Source organism: Cygnus olor, chromosome 3 (assembly GCF_009769625.2).
Source record: "Cygnus olor isolate bCygOlo1 chromosome 3, bCygOlo1.pri.v2, whole genome shotgun sequence".
In the NCBI taxonomy this organism is placed as follows: domain Eukaryota; kingdom Metazoa; phylum Chordata; class Aves; order Anseriformes; family Anatidae; genus Cygnus; species Cygnus olor.
The window spans coordinates 84,467,628-84,488,167 of NC_049171.1; the positions used below are offsets into that span (position 1 = coordinate 84,467,628).

Here is a 20,540-nt window from a genome sequence, read left to right on the forward strand (position 1 = left end):
GGGTCTTGTAAATGCTTATGGAGGATAAGATTCTCTCTACTGGGCAGGAGCAGGAGGTGATAATTCAGTTTCTTCCCACCCCAAGCATCACCCCCTTTTTGATGACAGTCTCACGGGAACACAGAACAATCAACGTGTTCCTTTTCCCTCCTTCTCTGTGGTCGTTGGCCATATGCTGTCCTTAACACAATGACCATCTTTCCTCTGGGCCTCTCTTATGCCTGCAGACCCAGCACCCAGGGACTGACGGGATTCTGAGGAACGCATTTCCCCATCCTCAGGAGAGTGCAGTGGGCATGCGGAGGGGATGCAGGAGGGAGGCTGCAGAGCCTTGCTGTAAACCACAGTAATACAAAGTTAAGAACATAATAGTGGCCATACTGCTTCAGGCCAAATGTCCCTCTAGTATCCTGTCTAACTAAATTCAACAGCAGAGAGAGTAGAGAGTATAAGACTAGGACAAGAACTTTGCCAAAATATTCCCGCAGCCTCAACTATTTTCAGCTGCGAGAATTACCGAGCTTCAGCAGCAGCTCTGTAAACAGAACAGGGCCCTTCCAGGCACATTGTAAATGAGTCCAGTTTGAGGCTTTCTGAAGATGGTTGAAGGTTGAAAGGGGCTTTTTGTGAAAGACTGGCTCAGCTTGTGTTCGAAATTTTATTTTAATGCTTCTGGGATTTTGAACAGCTGACTCTTTAATAGATATCTTTTTATCATTTAAAGCTAAATACATACAAACAGTAGTAGTTGTATTTTGCTTTCTGGCACTCACAAGTCTGTTCTAACTGCCAATCTTGTGGAGAGGCAGCTATTAGCATGGAAATACTCAAATTTACAGTTGATTTTCTGGGTGTAATAGATGCCTATTGAATTCTAAAACATGCTCTGGTTACCTCAGGTAAAACTGCAAGCTATGTAAGGTTACAAAACAGCAAGTTTAAAAGAGTTCCTTTTCTTTGCTGTCACAGGCTATTAAGAGATCGCTGAAGTGCTGGAGATATGAGAGTCTATTGAGGAGCTTGTCTAATTAATGCCATTATAGTGGGCAAAATAAATCCCACTAAAATAAAGAATCCATTTAAAGGGGGAGCAAAACTTCAGATAATATGAAAAATGCATGTGCATCATTAATATTTTAAATTGCTGCATAGATGAAGATAAATGTATTTGATACGGCCAATCTCCAAATGGTTTACGTGACAAATACATATACATTTAAAATCATTATATATTGATTTGACCACTTTTACTTACAATAAGAAATATTTGCATGGAGACTGGGGTCCCTCAGGTTTTATTTTGCATCCTCTATGAATAAAGTATGATGAAGTGTGAGGGGGGTAAAGAACCAAACATTTAGTTTTCTTGTGCCTGTGTTTATAGATGAGAAAATTCCCACTGCCCTGCAGCAGCTGCTAGATTTGGCCCTGTGCTGCCAAAAACTTTTAAACACATCATAAAACTGCCTGTGGTTCCATGGTTTAACTTCATTGCCATGTATTTGACTTCAAGAAGGGATTATTCAATTCATCATCTCATGCATCCAATCACAGAATCTGTAAAAGCCCAACTCAAATCCTGCTGAAGCCTTTCTGTTGACTTCAGTGCCAGCTGGGTTCGGACCACACTGCCATGGTTTTCAGCTCATAAAAGTCTCAGTTTTGAGGCTTTTTTTCAGATATCACCAAGCCAGTCACAGATAAAGATTTTTTTCATCTGTGATCTTTAATTACAGTGCAAGATAGCATCATCACTGTTGTCGTTCAGTCTGTTTCATCACATCTCTCAATCAGCCCATTGTGAGGGTAGCTCAGCCCATCTGTACACAAAAGTTGTTGCTGTCTGATGGCCATTAATTTTTATGTGAAATGAGTTTTTGGTCTCTCTCCAGTTCCTAACAAGCTCAACTCACCCCTATTGGTTGTTGGCAGTGCAAATATAGAGGCAAAGGACTTACGGGCCAGAGAACTCTGCCATTCATCTGGTTCTTCAAACATCATTGCAGGTGTTAAAAAAAACTTATTTTGACTTGAAAAAAGGCAAAATGGAATCTGTGAAGTGAAACCAGCTTTCTAGTCCATTTTGCTTTTTGGAAGAATATAGATGTAAAGGAGAAGCTGTGTAGTTAGACAACTAAGTCCAGATTTAGTTACCCAGATTTTTGGAAGATGATGGACTCGCATATCTGCTGACTTCAGTGGGATTTTCCAAGTGTCTAGGATCTGCATGTAATACCTGTACATGTCAGTACAGAATTCCAAAATATCAGTCCTGAATTCCTAGATGGTTTGGACCTGAGCAACTCAGGCATGTGGATCCCCAACTGACAAATGGGAAATGACACATAAAAATCCCCCAGTTTTGGAATTTGCTTCATCTGCTTGATTCCAGTCCTAAATTAGCACGTCAATCGGCTGTAGCAGAGTCCATCTTCCCTGCCAATGAAGACGTATTGCTTCTTTTAGCAGCTTTTAACAGTTTTATGCTTCTCTGTGAAGGAGAGTTTGGAGTTGTATGTGAAGAGGAACTTTAAAGAGCTAATAAATTGACTACCAAGGATGGCACTAATTCTTGAGATATTTGACTGTATATTTTGCTCTGATGTTGTTAATTTAATATTTTTACTGTTCTACTTTGTGTTTTGACAGTTGATAGCCAAGATCCACTTTCATATGAGTGGATATTTTTTGGTCTGTTAATCTAAATGAGCAGTTCTGAGAGGATCAGCATCAAGAAAATCATGTTTCTAACAATTTGTCTCTTAATTTTGGCATCCAAAAAGGTATAAATACTGGCTGAAAGTTGCCATGTGGTTGGCAATTTCTCTTACCTGTGTATCTTCCCCTTGTGTGTTCAAGGGTAGAGTTTAAGGACTCTCAGCCACTTTGCTGTGGGAGCACAAATAAGATTTCATCCATCCACCCAGCCATCAGTTCTCACAATACTTGTGGAGACTTTGAGGCTTTTAAATTGTTTTCTCAAAGTTTCTTTAAATTAACCAACAGGCTGAAAGTTTATTGCTGGAGGCGATAAGGCAAACTTGTGCACAGATGCATGGGCAGAATAAACTTCTAAACCTAACTTTCATCTGGAATAGGTCTAGTGAGTAGCATAGATGAACTGTATAATTTTCATAATATTAATGGCAGATGAAGTCTGTTTTTTTTTTCTCCATTTTTTTTTCTTCTTTTTTTTTTCTGTGCAGGAGTGTGTGTGTTCTTCCTCCTCTATGATAATGCTGTGGGTTGAAGGCTGCAGGGGGCTGGCATATAAAATCTTACTTATCAAAATGCAAAGGACTTTGCTGAGTGACCTTCCAGTTTCCTGGAGATGTCATCTGTTTACGCTACCAGCACTTCCAAGTGGAGCGGTTTCTAAAACCGAACAGCAGTCAATTTATTTTCAGGTACCACTCCATTTGGGATTGCAATTAGGATAACTAGAGCTGCTCTCCAGCACAGGAAACTGGGAAGGTCACGCTGCCAAATTGTTGGCGTCTTGATGAAGGAGCGTAAACTACTGCTGTCTCTACTGCAGATCAAATGAGTCTAACCAGAATGAAGTAATTATGAAATCCTCCCAAAAGATCATGAATATTCATGGATCAATTACAAACATTTGAAGTTAATTTTCTGTGTGAGGAAATAACCCTGGTATTCCACTCTCGGTACGTATGAATCATAACACTCCTTGAAAGCAAAGGGCAAAGTGCTGTTGCTTGCTTCCAGGGCTAGCGGGTGCCGCTGTGCACAGCAGCGAGCGCCATTTCTGTCCCCCTTCCAAATGACCACGCTGTATTCACCAGGCAGGCAGCCGAAATGGTCACCCAGCTGTCTGGGGTGTACACAACCTGGTGGGCAGGTGCTTGCTGCTTGCACTGAGATGAAAGCTGAGGTGTCCGCTGCCCTTGCTGTAGGCATCTCCTCGCTGTGCTCAGGCCATCACCCACCCGAATCAGCCACCAGAGGGGCTGCTGTGAAGGTGGCTTCCAGAACGTGTCACCAACAGATTGCCAGGGAACGTGTCCTTGTGTTTCGTTTTTGCTATATGATTTCCCCCATCACTGCCCTGTAGCAATGGTGTTGGCTCTCCACCTGGTTTGTTCCCAGGACACAGGCAGCCCAGCAGAGGCAGGCAGTCTCCTCAGCTACTCCAGGGGCTGTTCAGAAGTGGGTACAAATGTTGTCCTCTCATTCAAAGCAACCAAATCGCTTCACAGTGATAAGCGGAGCCCCTGTGATGCTTCCGGATAGGGAGCCAAGCAAGAAAGGATGGGGGGGCCGAGGAGGGGAGGCTTTTTCCTTCCCTTTGTGAGTGTACTTTGTTAGAGGTTACGACAGAGCCTGGCTGCATGCAAAGTCTTTAAATTATTTAAAATCTGTGTCATTATTGGTTTTAACTGTGGGATTTTTTTTTTCTCCTGTAAATCACAGTCTATTTACTGCTCAGGATTTTCTGTGGCATTGCTGGTTTGGGGGAATCTGGCTTTAACTCCAACATACACTTGCAGAGCCTAATTAGCTCCCTGGATTAATTGAGCTTCTGTTTTTCAGCCGAGAATTTATTTGGAGCTGGCACTGTAATGACAGCTAGGCCAACCAGGATCCTTTTCTTTTGATTCACGTTGTGCTTTGTCTGTGTGTTTTTAATGGTTCCTTGTGAGTGGAGTTTGGCTCTGTGCTAGGAGCTGGAGGATGGAGCCCGTGCTGGTTCAGCTCTGCTGGCGGCACAAGGGAGCAAGAGGTGATGGGGAGGGGACATCTTTCTCTGGGCTTCCCCAGGGCTGGTATAGAGGTGTGCAGCTCAGACCCTGGCTGGCAGTGTCAGAAACCACGGAAACTGCTTTATTGTGAGGTAGATCTACTGTGGATAAGCTTGAATTGCTGAGACCAGTCAGTGGAACCTCCAGTCTGGGGAATTTCTATGTCATTTCTGGATATCAGGCTTCTTTTTGGCTATTTTGTTGACTATTAAAGTTTCACCATCTTTGGGAGCTACTTCTATGCAAAGTTACATCTCTTAAACCATCGGTTTTTATGGTCGGAGGGACAGTCAGTTTCAAGGAGTCAGTGTAGCTGGAGCTATTTGGGTTGTCCTATTATTAATTTTTGTCTTTGGTGAAAAGAAAGAAAAAAATGCCATTTTGTGCATCTGTCACGTGCTTATGTGTTGTCACATGCACAAGGATCGTTCCGCAATATGAAATTTGCACAGGCTGCTACAAGACAAGAGTTGTGGGAGGAAAACCTACATTTCATATACATTTTTTAATATTAGAATTCAAGTATAAGCCCCTTCCATCCCATACTTGACTACAGCAACTCCTTTTTCCTGCCCTTGACTTCTGCAGTGTCACATCCTTTCATACCTGATTTTGATGTTCCCAGCACATGAATCTGACCACAGTATCTCCCCAGTATGCTCCTTTCAGCTGGCTCCCCACTCCCCTGTGTAGTGAGGACAGCTTTCTGTTTTGTGCTGGTGTACTTCATACAAGATAACTAACTGTAGTGTTGGAGATTTTCACTTCGCTTAATTTTCCCTTTAAGGCTAGGTAGCCTCCATCTGGAACAAGTTTGCAATTTCCCCAGTGCCTCATTTTATCAGGTGAAGGATTCCCCAGGCTAAAGGTCCAACATGTTACCCATATTTCTTCAACTGCCTTGCTTTGTTCTGCTTACACAGCCAGGCTTACATGGCTGAATCACCGAGTGGCTTTACCAGCCACTTGGCCTCACTTTGCTTGTGCCTACCCACATTGCTCCTATTTCCTTGCCCCTCCTGTAAAAATTATTAACAGAAGGGAAAGACATAGCTAAGCAAGCTACACTGGTTCTTCATGAACTCAGTTGCTACCTACCTGTAACATCCAATGTTGGTTTTGTGCCTTTTAAGTTATGAACTGTCCTCTGTAGAAATTATTTCCATACAATAGGAGCCAAAACCAAATGGAGTATTTATATGATTCTCTCATTATGCAAGCATTTATTACTACGAATAAAGCTGTGCATTAGCACAAGGGAGCAGAGTTAAGACTTTGTGATCAAAAATAGCTGCCATAGTTCCAGAGATTTTTCCTTTGACATACCCCTGTAAATAATTAGATTACAAGACACCTGAGGGCATACATCGTCTTATCCTGTAACAATAACACCTTGAGGGACTTGACAACATTTTTCTTTTGGCCAAGTGCCTAGGAATACACCAAGGTGTATGATTAATAGAGAGCACAAACACACACCCATGCACGTCCTAAAGTTTATTTGTAATACTGTATTTTAATCCTTGTAGAGTGTTATTATTTCTATTCCTGATGGTGCTGCTTTTGTCACTGAATAGCCAAAATCCTTATAGTAGTGGGGTGAGTGGAAGGGGAAGACAAGGAAAGTATTTTCATTAAGGTGGGAGGGGGGGGGAGCAAAGAGTGTAATAGGATTTGTTTAATAATTCCACAGAAAAATCATGATTCCAGGACTTTAGCTGGATCTTCCTCTCCAGCATTCCCTCCATTTGTGGAAAAGCTCTGTCCTTGCCTTTCCTATACAAAGAATGAGATGCTGGGCAATGAAAATTCCTGCAAATTTACTGAGCATAATATTTATTCTTACTGCTTCATTTTCCATTCATGAATTCTATTTTGCAGCCCTAAACAAAAGCAATTATCATTTGCCTCTTTTCTGCAAAACACATTTTGTACACATTACTAGCACGAATTCTCATAAAGCTGAAGGATCTGACAGATGCGGGAAAATACAGGAAGGCTCTGTCCATGCTATGCCCCCTCACCTATGTAGTGTGGTGCAATGAGCCATGCCAAGTTATGTGGGGGTTATGGGGTGCCTTTGATGGGTATCAGTGAGCAGTTGAGGGGACTCAAGTGGGGAGAGGGGTTTTGGTGGTTGTACAGTGACAGTGGAGGACATTAATAGGAGGAAAGAGGAGATCAGTACTGGGAGAGGTGCTAGCAATGATGCTGGAGACTGGCAAAGTCTGGTTTACGTGGTTAGAGCACAGCAGCATGAAATGGAGTAGTGTTGGGCCACTTCAGGAGGGAGCAGGGGGGTGAGGATTATGGTGTAGGAATGAGAATGAAGAAGAAGGGTGGATGAGGAAAGCCCAGGGTAAACACTGATAGAAGGGAACAGAAGTGTCTGATGAGAGAAGAGCATGGCAAAGAGGGTGTGAGCACATGAGAGCAAAACTCTCCTGTAGTGCAGGAAAGGATTGCAGTGCTCCTGAATCTCACTGTTCCTCACCAGCAGCAAATACTAACAAAACTGCAAGGTAAATCGTGAGTCACCTCCTCCTTCCCTATTACTTGTCCATACAAAAAGTGGCAGCTGGATGCTGCTGCCAGCTGGTCAGCTTGTTCAGCAGTTGAGGCTTTTTAATACATGGGAAGGTTTCAGGCCTGCTGATACCTCATTGAAGTGTAAATATAAATCCAGCTGAAATGACATAAAATATATAAGAAGAATATGCAGATTGTGAAGTCGATTACTACAGGGGCAGAAAATGCCAGTAATAAGGTTATATTGGCAAACTTACTATGGCCTCATGGGCTATATATATTGTTTTCTCTGCAGGACTTTATTTTCTCCATAAAATTATCATCTTTTTCAAGGCAAATGAAGGACTGTCTTTGGAGATGAATCGGGACTGTAATGTGATGTGGTCATTGTCAATAGATTCCTGCCTTGACCCATGACAGAAGTTGGAAGGTGTATTGAAAGGTGTATAGAAATTGGAGCTGTGCAAGAACAGGGAGGTATTCTGAAGGGAGCTGGTACCACCTTCAGAACTGGTTCTGCCGATGCATTACTACTGTTTGTAGGTAGGCTGTTCCTGCATGCTCCTGGTTTGTTGGGTACCCAGGCTGAGAAACAGCTGCACCATTTTCTTTGCAACAGAAGTCAAAGGAAGCTGTACTTTGAATATGAAAGACAGTATGATGCTCAGTACTCTGAAAGATCAGTGCTTCACACCAAACACCTATGCTTAGTGAAGTCTTCAATGCTGCAGGTATTAACAGGGGATTATATACCTCACCTCAGAGGCATTCATCAGATATACTTCATTGATGAGCTCCACAGGAAAGAGAAAAAAAGCCTTTGAAGAAATAAGTCATTCTGGATGCAGAACTAAGTTTGTGTAGACCTAACAGTAGATAAGGCACAAGTCCGCACATTAAAAGGCAGGGATTAAACGAAAGACTGGATAACTTCTTGTTCAGTGAGCAGTGTTTATCCTGTGCAGTGATTCAGGTAGGGGTCTAGTGGAAAAATAGTATCCAGTTATGAAATTATGGACTTGTACTTAATGCACATAGTCAAGTGTGATTTAGGCCGTGTCTGAGCAAACTTGTCATTATCTTGAGTACTTCATTCTTCTAATGTATGATTCTATTTTGTTTGAATCTGGGTATAATTAATCATGAGGAAGGAAGATAGATACGTTTAAGAGGAACAGAAATATGTATGCTTTTTCCTTCTTGCTGAGCCAGTGAAAGAACTAATTCACACTGATCCCAGTTTGTATGGTGGTCTCAGAAGACAAGAAATAGAAAACAGTTCACAGTGCTGCTGTGAGAAATCTGTAACCTTCTACAAACCAGCCTTTGCTTAATTTAATGAGCAACGCACCCAGAAGCAGCAGCCCTTCTGTGAGCTTTCTTCAAAATTTCCGATGTCTTTGTTTTGCACAGGCAGAAGAGCAACAAAGTTCTTCCTTCTCAAAACTCTTTCAGTCCAGACCTTCTTTTTGTAAAACTGGAGGCTTCACAGGAAATGTTGCTTTTGCAAATAACAGCTTGTGAATCACCTAATGAAGCAATTCAAAGCCTTTCCTTTTTCAAGCAGAAATACCATGTCAGCACTCAGAAGAGCAAACCATCTACTTCTCATCTCACACTGTATGATAGGTGAATTTCAGTGAGATGCACAAAGTATTTTGTCAATAATTTTACTTGCTGAGATAGGGTGAGTTAAAAACTAATAGTTGCTAAGCCACATGTTTGTGTTATTATGTTCCCTTTGTTTTTCATTCTTTCTTTCAGAAGTTGGTAGGTGCTGTTGTGAGAGATCAGTGAATCATGAACAGGTGAAATGTCTTATGACAATGTCTAGATTGACAAAATATGAGGTTAGCAAATTTCTTCCTCTTTATTTTATTTTTCAATATACAATAGTGACAGGAGACTAATTTTTTCTGTGTCCAAAGCAGACAGTCAAGATACAGGCAGTACTGAATGTGGAAACTCTGAAATTAGAAATCAGTATTGGTTGGGCTTTTTTGCTGCTAATTTTCCTGCTTCAATCCTAAAAAAATCTGCCCTTTAGTTTCTTTCTGGTCTATGTCATAGAATTTGAATTATAGAATAAGAATTTCCTCTGTCGTTCTTCTTGCAAGTGTGCATTTCAGTACAAGGCAGATGGCACAGATTATTTTATATTCATAATGCATATAGCTCTAGGAGAGCCATGCCGCAGCGTGCTGATGCTGGCTGCATGGGTTATGTATTCCCAGGAGACCGACATGTTCAGAATGCATTCTTTTGCCCTTTCCCCTGTCGTCTCATGTTTTGCTATGATAGAAGCACTAGCAAATGAAAGTCTTGTTATTGATTTCTGTGCAGATGTTAATAATTTCTGTTTAACTCTGCATTGGAGTGGCAATAACTGATGTACAAAATTTGACATCTTAATTATTCCTTGATGGAAAGGAGGGCCACTAACCTGGGGTACAGCAGCCTATTAACTCTGGATCTGTGGATTCAAAGCAGCCTTAGGTCACAAGTGAAATGAGTGAGGCCATCTCAGTGTAGTCTTTATGGATGTTTGTTTGTTTCTCAAAGCTGCCAGACTGTTTTCAATGAGTCTGGAGCAGAAGGAAGCAGAAATTCTGAAACAGAAAATATTTTCTATCCAGTATTGCTAGCCTAGCTGAAATCACGAGTATTAGAAAACTCAGAAGAAGCACAATTTAGGAGCTCCCCAACCTTATTGCTAGATGCATCGAAATATGCATCCAAAATGCTATTGTTTTCCCAATCAAAATAGAGGTTCAAGAATTTTGATGATTGTCTGTCAGTCCTATCCAGTAGAAATAGGTTTATTTCCCACAAATTGCAGCTTTATGCAGAATTCCTATCAGCTGGGAATGTTATGTGGATGACTTAAGGGCACGCATGCACCATAGGTATTAGCAGATATTGAACAGTGAGCCCCAAAAATCTGATCCATAACCACTGACAGTATTGCTATTATTACAACAGTGAAAGCAATTCATTGAACAGTAGGTAAATATTAGGCTGTTGTCTTTACTTTGATCCCTATGTAACAATTATCCACAACCTTTATTGTAGGAGATGCTCTCTTCAAAATGATACTATTTTCCAGCTAGTCGGCTAGCCTGTGCATCTTGTAGCTAAAGCTCCCTTAAAAATATTTTGTATGTTTTTGACTACAGGATTGGATGAACACCATGGAAACATTATATATGCATCATTATGCTGTTAAAATTGTCATGCTTGACAATTCCCATTCTTAGTCCAGTCATAGCCCCTCAATAAGGCATCAGCATTTCAAGAGCTATCCTGTTCTGAACAATAGAGTAAATGGCAAGAACAGAAAATTTGATTCCCATCTCAGCGGAAGAAAAGATCTAATATGAAAGAACAATTGTGAGAAGTCTTAAGGCTTGATTGTTTTGTATTTCACCAGTATCGTCCAAAATTAATTGCAGTGATTTAACTACTAGTATTATTGAATCACGCAGTGCCCCAGCAGGCAAGAAAAACTTTGGGTCCTCAAATCTAATAGTCTACATTCTTGTCCTCCAGAGCTAGGCCAGAGTTTGCTTGTACACTGCACACTGGAAAAGGGCAGCAGTCTGCTGCAGTGGCTCCTTAACAGTCTCCAGTGCTGGTCTGCAACTCTGTGTATTCACAAAAATGACAGTGCTGAAGGAGTGAGACCAGAAGAAGACATAGAGGAGGAACTGGGAAGACAAAAGAAGTTTAATTCGTAGTCCAGGGTCTTTCAGTGTGCTCAGCTGCAGACACAAGATAGTGCAAACCTGAGGAACAGAACTAATTAGGATTCCATTAAAAGGAGGGGAAAAAATCTTGCTGAGACCCAAGTCACATCACGATGGTCAAAGTGAAACCTCGATCGCTAATGCAGCCTTAATTCATTTTATTTTGCAGAGACAGCAAGCTCACCATGTTGCTTCGAGAGTCCCTGGGGAATATGAACTGCCGTACCACAATGATAGCTCACATTTCAGCCGCTGCGGGGAACTACGCTGAGACGCTGTCCACTATCCAGATTGCATCAAGAGTCCTCAGGATGAAGAAAAAGAAAACTAAGGTAAGTCAATGTATAACTTCCTTCTTGTAATGCTGGAGGGGGGAGCAAGAAGGACTTTAAAGGCTCCTTAATTGGGTAGAGCAGCATATACAACATCAGCAATCAATTCCAAAGTGCATAGGTTGTATGTACTGTCCTAGGCGAGTGGCTCAGAGCACATAGCAGAGTCTAGGGGAGGTAAATGCTTCAGCTTCAGATAGAGGAATGACTTCAGACATACCTGTTATAACAGGTTTGTAAGCTGTCCTTACTTAGTGATACAGCTGAGAGCATAAATTTTCAATTATATTCTTAGTACTAATGAAATAATAAGGAATGAAACTACTGTAAAGAAAATTGGGATTAATGAAGAATTAGGTTCTCTGTGCTTCTCACAGAGAGCAGGAACAAAATAAATGCAAACCAATGTTTCCATTGCCAGTACCAATGCTCCTTTTATTCTGACTGCTTTTAAATATGGGTGATTGATTTTCCAAGAAGTAAAGAGATGGTGAGCCGTATCCAATTCTGTGTTTATGGAGGCCTGGTTCCTTCTGTATAGCTTGCATTGGGAATTGGGTACAACCAGTGAATGTCTGATTTAAATTGACTGCCTATGGATTGACAAAAACTTTGAAGAGAGACAAGAGAAGGAAATCAGTCCACACACCATCACAGCAGTGTGCCTTCAGAGACTCTGTGCACACATTATACAATTCCACACACTGGTAGTATGACCAAAAGGGATTGTCTTTATTTTCTGTGCCTTATTTGTGTGATGAGTTTTCTTACTCCTCTTCAGACACACAAAATCAGGAAAGCCTTTGGCAAATATCTGATTTCTTTGGTTGGACTAAATTAGAAAAGGGATCTTGATTAATTTATTCAGTCCTTTTTATTTCTGAAATCTCATGACTCTTAGAATGGGACATTTAGAGCTGGGGCATTGGGTTCTCTGTTGAACACTGCCGTGTGTTTGCTGTAAGACTGAATATAAAAGGCTTCAGAGCTCTGTGCATTAGAGATTTCCCTGTTTAGATGCGACTGTGACATTTTTGTGCGTATGCTTTGTGCAAGGAGCTGTTTGCAATACTTAAATGTCACGGTCACTGTCTCTCTGATCTTGCAGTACACATCGAGTTCTTCTGGAGGAGAGAGCTCTTGTGAGGAGGGCAGGATGCGGCGGCCAACCCAGCTGAGACCTTTCCATTCCAGAAACACCGTTGACCCAGACTTCCCTATTTTGCATTTGTCAAGTGATCCTGATTATTCGTCCAGCAGCGAGCAGTCCTGTGACACAGTGATTTATGTCGGCCCCAATGGCACTGCCCTTTCTGATAAGGAACTGACAGATAACGAGGGTCCCCCTGACTTTGTTCCCATAGTTCCTGCACTGCAAAAGACCAAAAATGAGGGAAGGCTGGAGGAAGGTAGTGAATCAGGGCCCAGCACATCTGAAAGAGATTGCCTGAAGTGCAATACCTTTGCAGAGCTCCAGGAGAGGCTGGATTGCATAGATGGCAGTGAAGAGACCGACAAATTTCCCTTTGAAGAGATGCCTGCTCAATTTAGCTCAGACCAGATGTCTAAGTGCTCTGTCTCAAGCCAACTGGCAGAGCTTAGCCACTTACCAGAATCAGATAAGGAAGATACAAAGCCAGAATGTCAGTATCCTGATAGAGAAGCCAAGGAAAATATAAATGCAACACCCAGCAAAACTAAAAGAAATCACTCCCCCATTCCTTCTGGAGCTCTTACTAATGTTTCAACTCCTTCTTCTCCCAGGAGTGTAACAGGCAGCTCTAGTAAAGAGCTTAGCTCTTGCCAGTTAGCACACAGCACCAGCTTGCAGAGCAGCAGAGAAGGTCTCAACACCTGTGGATTTGTGGAAGGCAAACCTAGGCCAATGGGTTCGCCTCGGCTTGGCATTGCAAGCCTCTCCAAAACATCTGAGTACAAACCACCAACTTCTCCTTCCCAGAGGTGCAAGGTCTATACACAGAAAGGAGTCCTGCCCAGCACCACTCCCCCACCAGCTCCTCTGAGTAAGGATACTGGGATGACATCTAGTGAATCTTCATTACAGCCAGAAATCCGGACCCCACCTGTAGGAATGAGCCCTCAGATCATGAAGAAGTCAGTGTCTTCCAGCAGTGGGGATTTCGAAGAGACCATTCTTGATGAAGATCAGCAACAAAGCATTTCTTCTGAATCCAAGAAGGAGATACTGAGCACCACCATGGTGACTGTGCAGCAGCCATTGGAACTGAATGGAGAAGACGAGCTGGTGTTCACCCTTGTAGAAGAGCTAACCATTAGTGGGGTCCTGGACAATGGGCGCCCAACCAGCATCATCAGTTTTAACAGTGACTGCTCTGTGCAGGCTTTGGCCTCTGGGTCTAGGCCAGTCAGTATCATCAGCAGCATATCCGAAGATCTCGAATGTTACTCCAGTGCAGCTCCTGTGTCTGAAGTCAGCATCACACAGTTCCTGCCACTTCCAAAGTTGGGCCTGGATGACAAATCCCAGGATGATGGCAGCAGGCGCTCATCTATCAGCTCATGGTTGAGTGAAATGAGCACAGGGAGTGATGGTGAACAGTCATGCCACAGTTTCATTGCCCAGGCATGCTATGGGCATGGAGAAGCAATGGCAGAACCCCCTGTTTCTGAGTTTGCAAGCACCATACAAAGTGCCAGCATGATCTGTGTAGGTGACAAACAGAAGCCAGTGACTGACAACATGCTCATACTGTCAGAAATGGGGGAGGAAGCTTTCGGCAAAGTGCCACCCATCAAAGGCTGTAAAATATCAGCTCTAGGGAAAACTACTGTCACAATTAAAAACACTGCAAGCCTCAGTAGCTGTGAGGGCTACATCCCAATGAAGACAAACATTACTGTTTATCCATGTATTGCCGTTAATCCCTTCAAAGCACAGGACACTGATGACGCTGTATCAGCAGTAACTGCAGACCCAAAGGCTGCCCATTCCCATGAGGGGAAAGAATCCAGTGCTAAGAAGGATATCAAATTTGAAGATCCTTGGCTGAAGAGAGAAGAAGATGTTAAAAAGGACAGCTCTGGGAGCAGCGATGGGCCAAGGCCTGACACGGCCACAGTTCCAGCCAAGCCTGAGCACAGCACAAAGCAGTCCTCAGCAGACAGGTTTAGCAGCAGCAGTGGTGGGGACACCTCTGTCTCCCCAGGATCTGACAGTCTGAAGAGGATCGTGGATGGGTGTGAGATGGCAGCATCAGGCTCTGCAACCCAAAGCCCTGTTCATTCCATTGATGGCTTGAAGAGCCGCAGCCTCCCTCGAGGGCTCCCAAAATCAGGCAAGCTGGAGGAACCTGACAGTCACCTCCTTCCTACTGCCACTGACAGTAGCGGAGCCAGCTCTCCTGCCCACCCTCAGCTTTCTAAGGCTAGCCTAGACAAAAAAATGGCCTCTCCCAAACACTGTGTCCTCACTCGCCCCAAAGGGACCCCTCCTCTGCCGCCAGTGAGAAAGTCAAGCTTGGATCAGAAGAACAGAGCCAGCCCCCAGCACAGCGCTGCCAGCAGCACCACCAGTAGTCCCTCCAGCCAGCCCGGGCCCTTCCTGACCAGCTTCCCTGAGGAGCTGAATGCCAAACCCAAGGGCCCTGGCATTGACAGCAGCAGCAACAACAGCAGCAGCAAGCTGTTCAGTGCCAAGCTGGAGCAGCTCGCCAGCAGGACCAACTCCCTTGGAAGGTCCACAGGAAGTCACTATGAGTGTCTCTCACTGGAAAGAGCAGAAAGCCTGTCCTCTGTGAGCTCCAAAATGAACCCTGGCAAAGACACCACCATGCCGAGGGCTGGAAGGAGCGTCAGTCGCAGTGTCATGTCCTCACCAACCAACTCGGGGCTCTCACAGTCTGCAGGGGCCTCCCCAAAAGCTGGACAGTCAAAGATCTCTGCTGTCAGCAAGCTCCTGTTGGCGAGTCCCAAGGCCCGAAGCCTGTCTGCCTCTGCCACCAAAACACTCAGCTTTTCGACCAAGTCTCTGCCTCAGTCCGTCGGGCAGAGCTCCAGTTTGCCTCCAAGTGGGAAGAATATGTCCTGGTCAACACAGTCCCTCAGCAGAAACCGAGGCTCCAGCCTCGCTTCCAAATTGCCGCTTCGGGCTGTCAACGGGCGGATTTCAGAGCTACTCCAAGGCAGCGCCGGCTCCAGAGGTTTGCAGCTGCGGGGAAACTCAGAGGCAGAGGAGCGTGGGGGCCTTCACGGAGAGGAGAAGCCGGCCGTTCACATGCTGCCATCCCCTTACAGCAAGATCACCCCTCCCCGGAAACCTCACCGCTGTAGCAGTGGTCACGGAAGCGATAACAGCAGCGTCCTGAGTGGAGAGCTGCCCCCCGCCATGGGGAAGACCGCCCTGTTCTACCACAGTGGGGGCAGCAGTGGCTACGAGAGCATGATGAGGGACAGCGAGGCGACGGGGAGTGCCTCTTCCGCGCAAGACTCCATGAGCGAGAACAGCAGCTCTGCCAGCGGCAGGTGCCGAAGTCTCAAAAATCCAAAGAAACGCTCAAATGCGGGTAAGTTTGCGGTGATGTGAAAGAGGGACACAGACAAAAGCAGAAAGCAAGTTCACGGTGGGGAGGCCAACCCTGAAGATGAGCTAGTTCAGTGCCAGCTGTATCTAGTAGCAGAGAAGCCGCGCCAGGTTACGTGTCCTGGGCTCTCAGCTTCTTCATTTTGCAACGTGCACAACTCTGTATGTTTGCATTGCCTATGCAGCGGAGTCTCCCCCTCACCCTTTTCACTTAGATTTATTTCACATTAACAGAACACATATCCCTAAAGCTGTTCCATGTTGCCAGTGGCCATTGCATTCAAGTATTTATTTGTACAAATATTCTTCTGATTTGATTCCAAAAAGATGCCTTTGCGAGGCAGTCAAATGTAATTGTTATTCTTAAGCACTTTAGGCACAGACTAACCTCTTGGTATGCGTGTGTTTCAGCTGCACAAGACCAGAGTCTTGCTCAAGAGCAGTATCTGTTGTGAGCTCACTTTAGCTCTTTGTGTCCTCTGGATGCCCAAAGGGTTCAAGATGCCCTGCAGCTGAAACTGAGTTCCTTCTTCCCACCCATATTAGAAGGCAGAACAAAGCTGTGCCCATGCCCCTTGCAAGATCATATCCTGCCTCTGAGTCTTTTGTTTTTTAACTTTTTAGTTGTGAGCCCTTCACTTCCAAGTATTTTTTAATTAATAAATAATAAATTTTATTAATAACATTATAAATATGGGAATTACTTCACTGAAGTACTTGCAAATCTGACAGCTTTTTAGTCATCACAGAGCGGATCAGAAAGACTTCGCCTTTGTTCAGCCGTAATCCCCAGTAGCTTTCATGCTGCATCAGCGCTTTTTAATCAGATAGCAAGAGCCTCCTGGGCCATGCCAGGAGTCTGTGCCATTGCAGCTGGTACATCTTCTCACCAGAACATTAGAGTTTCAGAGGTTTGCAGGGAGGGGATGAGGAACATCCATCAGCTGGACACCTCACCTTTTTCCTGGGTGCTGCTTTCCCAGTCTGAAGTGTGAGTCATGCCTAGTTTCTTTTTCTAAATATGCATGTTGACATTGGAACGGGTATGTACAAGTATTTGAAATATCAGTGGCTACCTACCCTGCAGTAGTTCTGGCTGTGCAAAACGTGTTACTCTCATATAGTTCCTAATTCACCAGCCTTTCCACTTGCTGGGTTACTTGCCTCTGGGATTCATTTAGAGTGAATGAACTGAGTGATGCATTACCATCTCTTTCCTTGTGCTTTTGAGTGCAGTAGCAGGAAGAACATGTGCAGCACAGATGTGAACACAATAGATACCACTATTAAAACCATATCCATAAGTGCATGGCTGATTTTACCTGTTCAGAAAATACATCTGAAAGCGATAGCTGTTCATTGTGCAAGCAAGGGCCAAGTGATGAAATAATCTTTCTGATGCTAACTGTGCATCCTGTGAGAAAGACTCTCTTCTATCCTTTCAGCGTATGTGGCAATGAATTGATTTTCCTCTTTCTGAGGAGCTGGTCCTCTAATGGCTCCTTTCAAATATGTACTTTTTAATGGTAATGTGCAAGAAAAAGAAGGATGATTTTGTATGTTGTGGAAAAGGAATCCAAAGCTGACTACACAGATTGCATTGAGGGCATACAGGAAAGCTGGGGAGGGACTCTTTCAGGGAGTATAGTGATAGGACAAGGCATAATGGCTTTAAACTAAAAGAAGGTGGGTTTAGATTAGACATAAGGAAGAAATTCTTCACTCAGAGGGTGGTGAGGCCCTGGAACAGGTTGCCCAGAGAAGCTGTGGATGCCCCATCCGTGGAAATGCTCGAGGCCAGGCTGGATGGGGCTTTGGGCAACCTGGTCTGGTGGGAGGTGTCCCTGCCCATGGCAGGGGGGTGGAACCAGGTAATCTTTAAGGTGCCTGACAACCCAAACCATTCTGTGAGTCTGTGATTTCTGAGATTGTAATGCTAACTAGATTGTATGTTATAGAGAAGTTTCCCATATGATATGGAGTTTTTCCACAGGACATTTGCCTTTTTTTTTTTTTTTAATTCTGTAGCAAAAGCTTAGCCTCTTGATTTCTAATTGCCTTGGCAATGATATAATGACAGGCATGCAGTAACCATCCTTGAGAGATGTCCATCTGCAGTAGACAAGTGGCTCTGTAAAGGTCACCATTCCTTTGTTTAGCTTAGAAATAAAGCTTAGACAATTCTCCTCTCTTGTGACAGCCTGTAATACCTTCAAGTTACTTCTGACACAGCTGGACAATGTCAACAACATTTGACCCAGGAATAGATGCAGAACTTTAACAATTTCTGTGAAAACAGGCAGCTGTGCAGGTGAGGGAGTGGAGAGAAAACTGCAGTGCAGATTCAACCTTAGTAGACACCAGAGTCCATCCGTATCTCTCGAATCTAGCCAACTTTGATCCTACCTGTCAGAGCTGTAATGGTGGTTTGTCATACGGTACAGATATGCAAAGACGGTGAGTGATGGGACGAGCAGGAAGCTTTCCTTACCAGGGAACACAGAGAGTCAGCTTTGCCACTCTTTCTTTACTGCTGAGTGAAATATGACCTTTTTCTCCAAATACAGCTCTCTCTCTGGATGACAAATTCATGTCTTTAGTCTAATTTCTTTTTAGTTTTGTTCCTGTCTCCCTAGTCAGCAATGGTGTGGGTGCCTACCATTGCTAGACTGGAATGTCTGGAGTGAAGGGTGTTCGGGGCACGGCCAACATCCCTGCAAGACACCTGCCGGGTAGGCTTAGCATGGCGTGGCATGTTGACATCCCTCAAAGTACTTTGCAAAGCTTCTCTCTTAACTCAGTCTGTCACCTGACATGGAGAGATCATGCAAATTAGTGTTATTTTTGATACTTTACTTTTGAGAATGATTCCCTATATCTGCAAGTAATTCCTGTATTGTTTAGAATAAGTTGTATTTGTGTTTGTATGCAACTGCAACCAATATTTTAAAGCAATTAAAAAAAAAATCTTTCCTGCCTTCTATATCTTTAGCAGCAAAGCATCATCCAGAAATTAATAAGGTTTCACTTTCTTATAATCCAGCTCCTGTTTGCATTTGGTCCTGCAGCAGGGAAGTAATAATTCTGTTTTGATGTGTTTGATAATAGTATAATTTTTCACATGTCAGCAGATTTATGATGGCATAAAACCAGGATTATGACTTCAATGCAGGAGAACATGAAGGAGGACCTGAGATATAAGGGAGAATATAGTTGTTCACAAACATATTTTTATTGCATAATAAACAAAAAAATATGCAGAGGTCTGCAGTCTTTCATCCTCTGTAATATTTCCTGTCTGTAGGTCTGTTCTCACCTGAATGATCTCTCTTAAGGAACACTTTTTAATGAAAAAGATAGCATACAAAGGTTCTGAGCTCTTAGAAGACGGATATTATTTTAATATATAGTGTCAAGAGCATTGGACCTTTCCTGATTTGCGGTCACAGATCCACTGTGCTGTAATGGATATGGCACTGTAGATATGCTCATTTCGGGTCAGGCAACCTTGTCCACTTTATTTATGATTATTATTAGCAGAAATGCTAGCTGTCAGACACGATCAACATGAATCAGCCCAAGGCCCCTTTAAGAGGAGCTATAAAGAGTCTTTAGGAGAATCACCAGCAACGCTGTCAGATCTCACAATTACTTTTGAAGTTCTGACACATTGAAAAGACATCATTTTTTTCTTGAGATTAAGATCTCGTCTTTCAGTGTTCTTAAGTGCATTATTTGTATGTGTAGGTGCTTCTGCACTGGTTGTCATACATGAAGCATCAGACCTACATTGACAGCTTTGGACAGATAAAGCTAGTTGATATCCTTCAGTTTTAGCCTTAGGTTAAATTTTAGGCTCTACACAGGTACGTGTACAGTTCACAGACAGCCCAATACTGTATGAACAAAATAAATAAATAATTTGCACGTTACATTCTGATACCTATTGAAAAATCGCATGTTTACATCATGAACCATGTAAGCCTCCTCCCTGTAGTAACCTATCAGTTTAATAAACACTTCCATCTTTCCAGCAATTAACATTGGTCCTATAACTTCACATCAGCATACATTACCCCAAAGTGACTGCTTATCGCAGAAACAGCTATTTGGCCCTGATAGACAGCTGTACATTTCAAAGCTTTGTGTAGCTGCCCCTTAATCCACCTTGTGGTGCAAGTATTACTCCAGACCCCATTTTACAGGTGCAGAGAGCTTTACTGACTTACCCAATGCTTACAGCTAAGTGAGAGCCAGATCCAGGATTAAATTGCAGGCACCGTTGACTTCTGACCTTGACCCCCAACTGACTTGGCCACACATCCTCCCGTGCCCTTAACTGAGCGGTGGAGAGGAGGGTTTTATCTGCTATTTTCTTTTTGTGGCAGCCCCTCCCTCCCTCTCCACCCACCCACAAGCATCTGTGCAGCTGTGTTTGCTCCGATTTTCTTCGCTCACTCCGTTAGCCTTTTCCCTGCAGGAAACAATTGGCATCTCAACCATTTTCCTGGCTCTCACTCCATCCTCCTCTCTCTCAGGGAGGCAATACTGTTTCAAGCAGGGCACTGAAGTGTTAGGGCATAGTCATCTCCAGCACCAATTATATATT

At 43.5% G+C, this 20,540-nt stretch overlaps 1 protein-coding gene across 2 annotated transcripts in view; it reads left to right on the top strand.

The window, feature by feature from the left end:
* Positions 1-20,540, top strand: part of KIF26B (kinesin family member 26B) — a 295,268-nt gene that overhangs the window by 257,000 nt on the left and 17,728 nt on the right. For both annotated transcript variants that reach the window (XM_040551406.1, XM_040551407.1), the window contains 2 exons: positions 11,208-11,370; positions 12,479-15,914. In XM_040551406.1, coding sequence (XP_040407340.1) covers positions 11,208-11,370; positions 12,479-15,914 — 3,599 coding nt within the window. The remainder of the gene's footprint in view (positions 1-11,207; positions 11,371-12,478; positions 15,915-20,540) is intronic.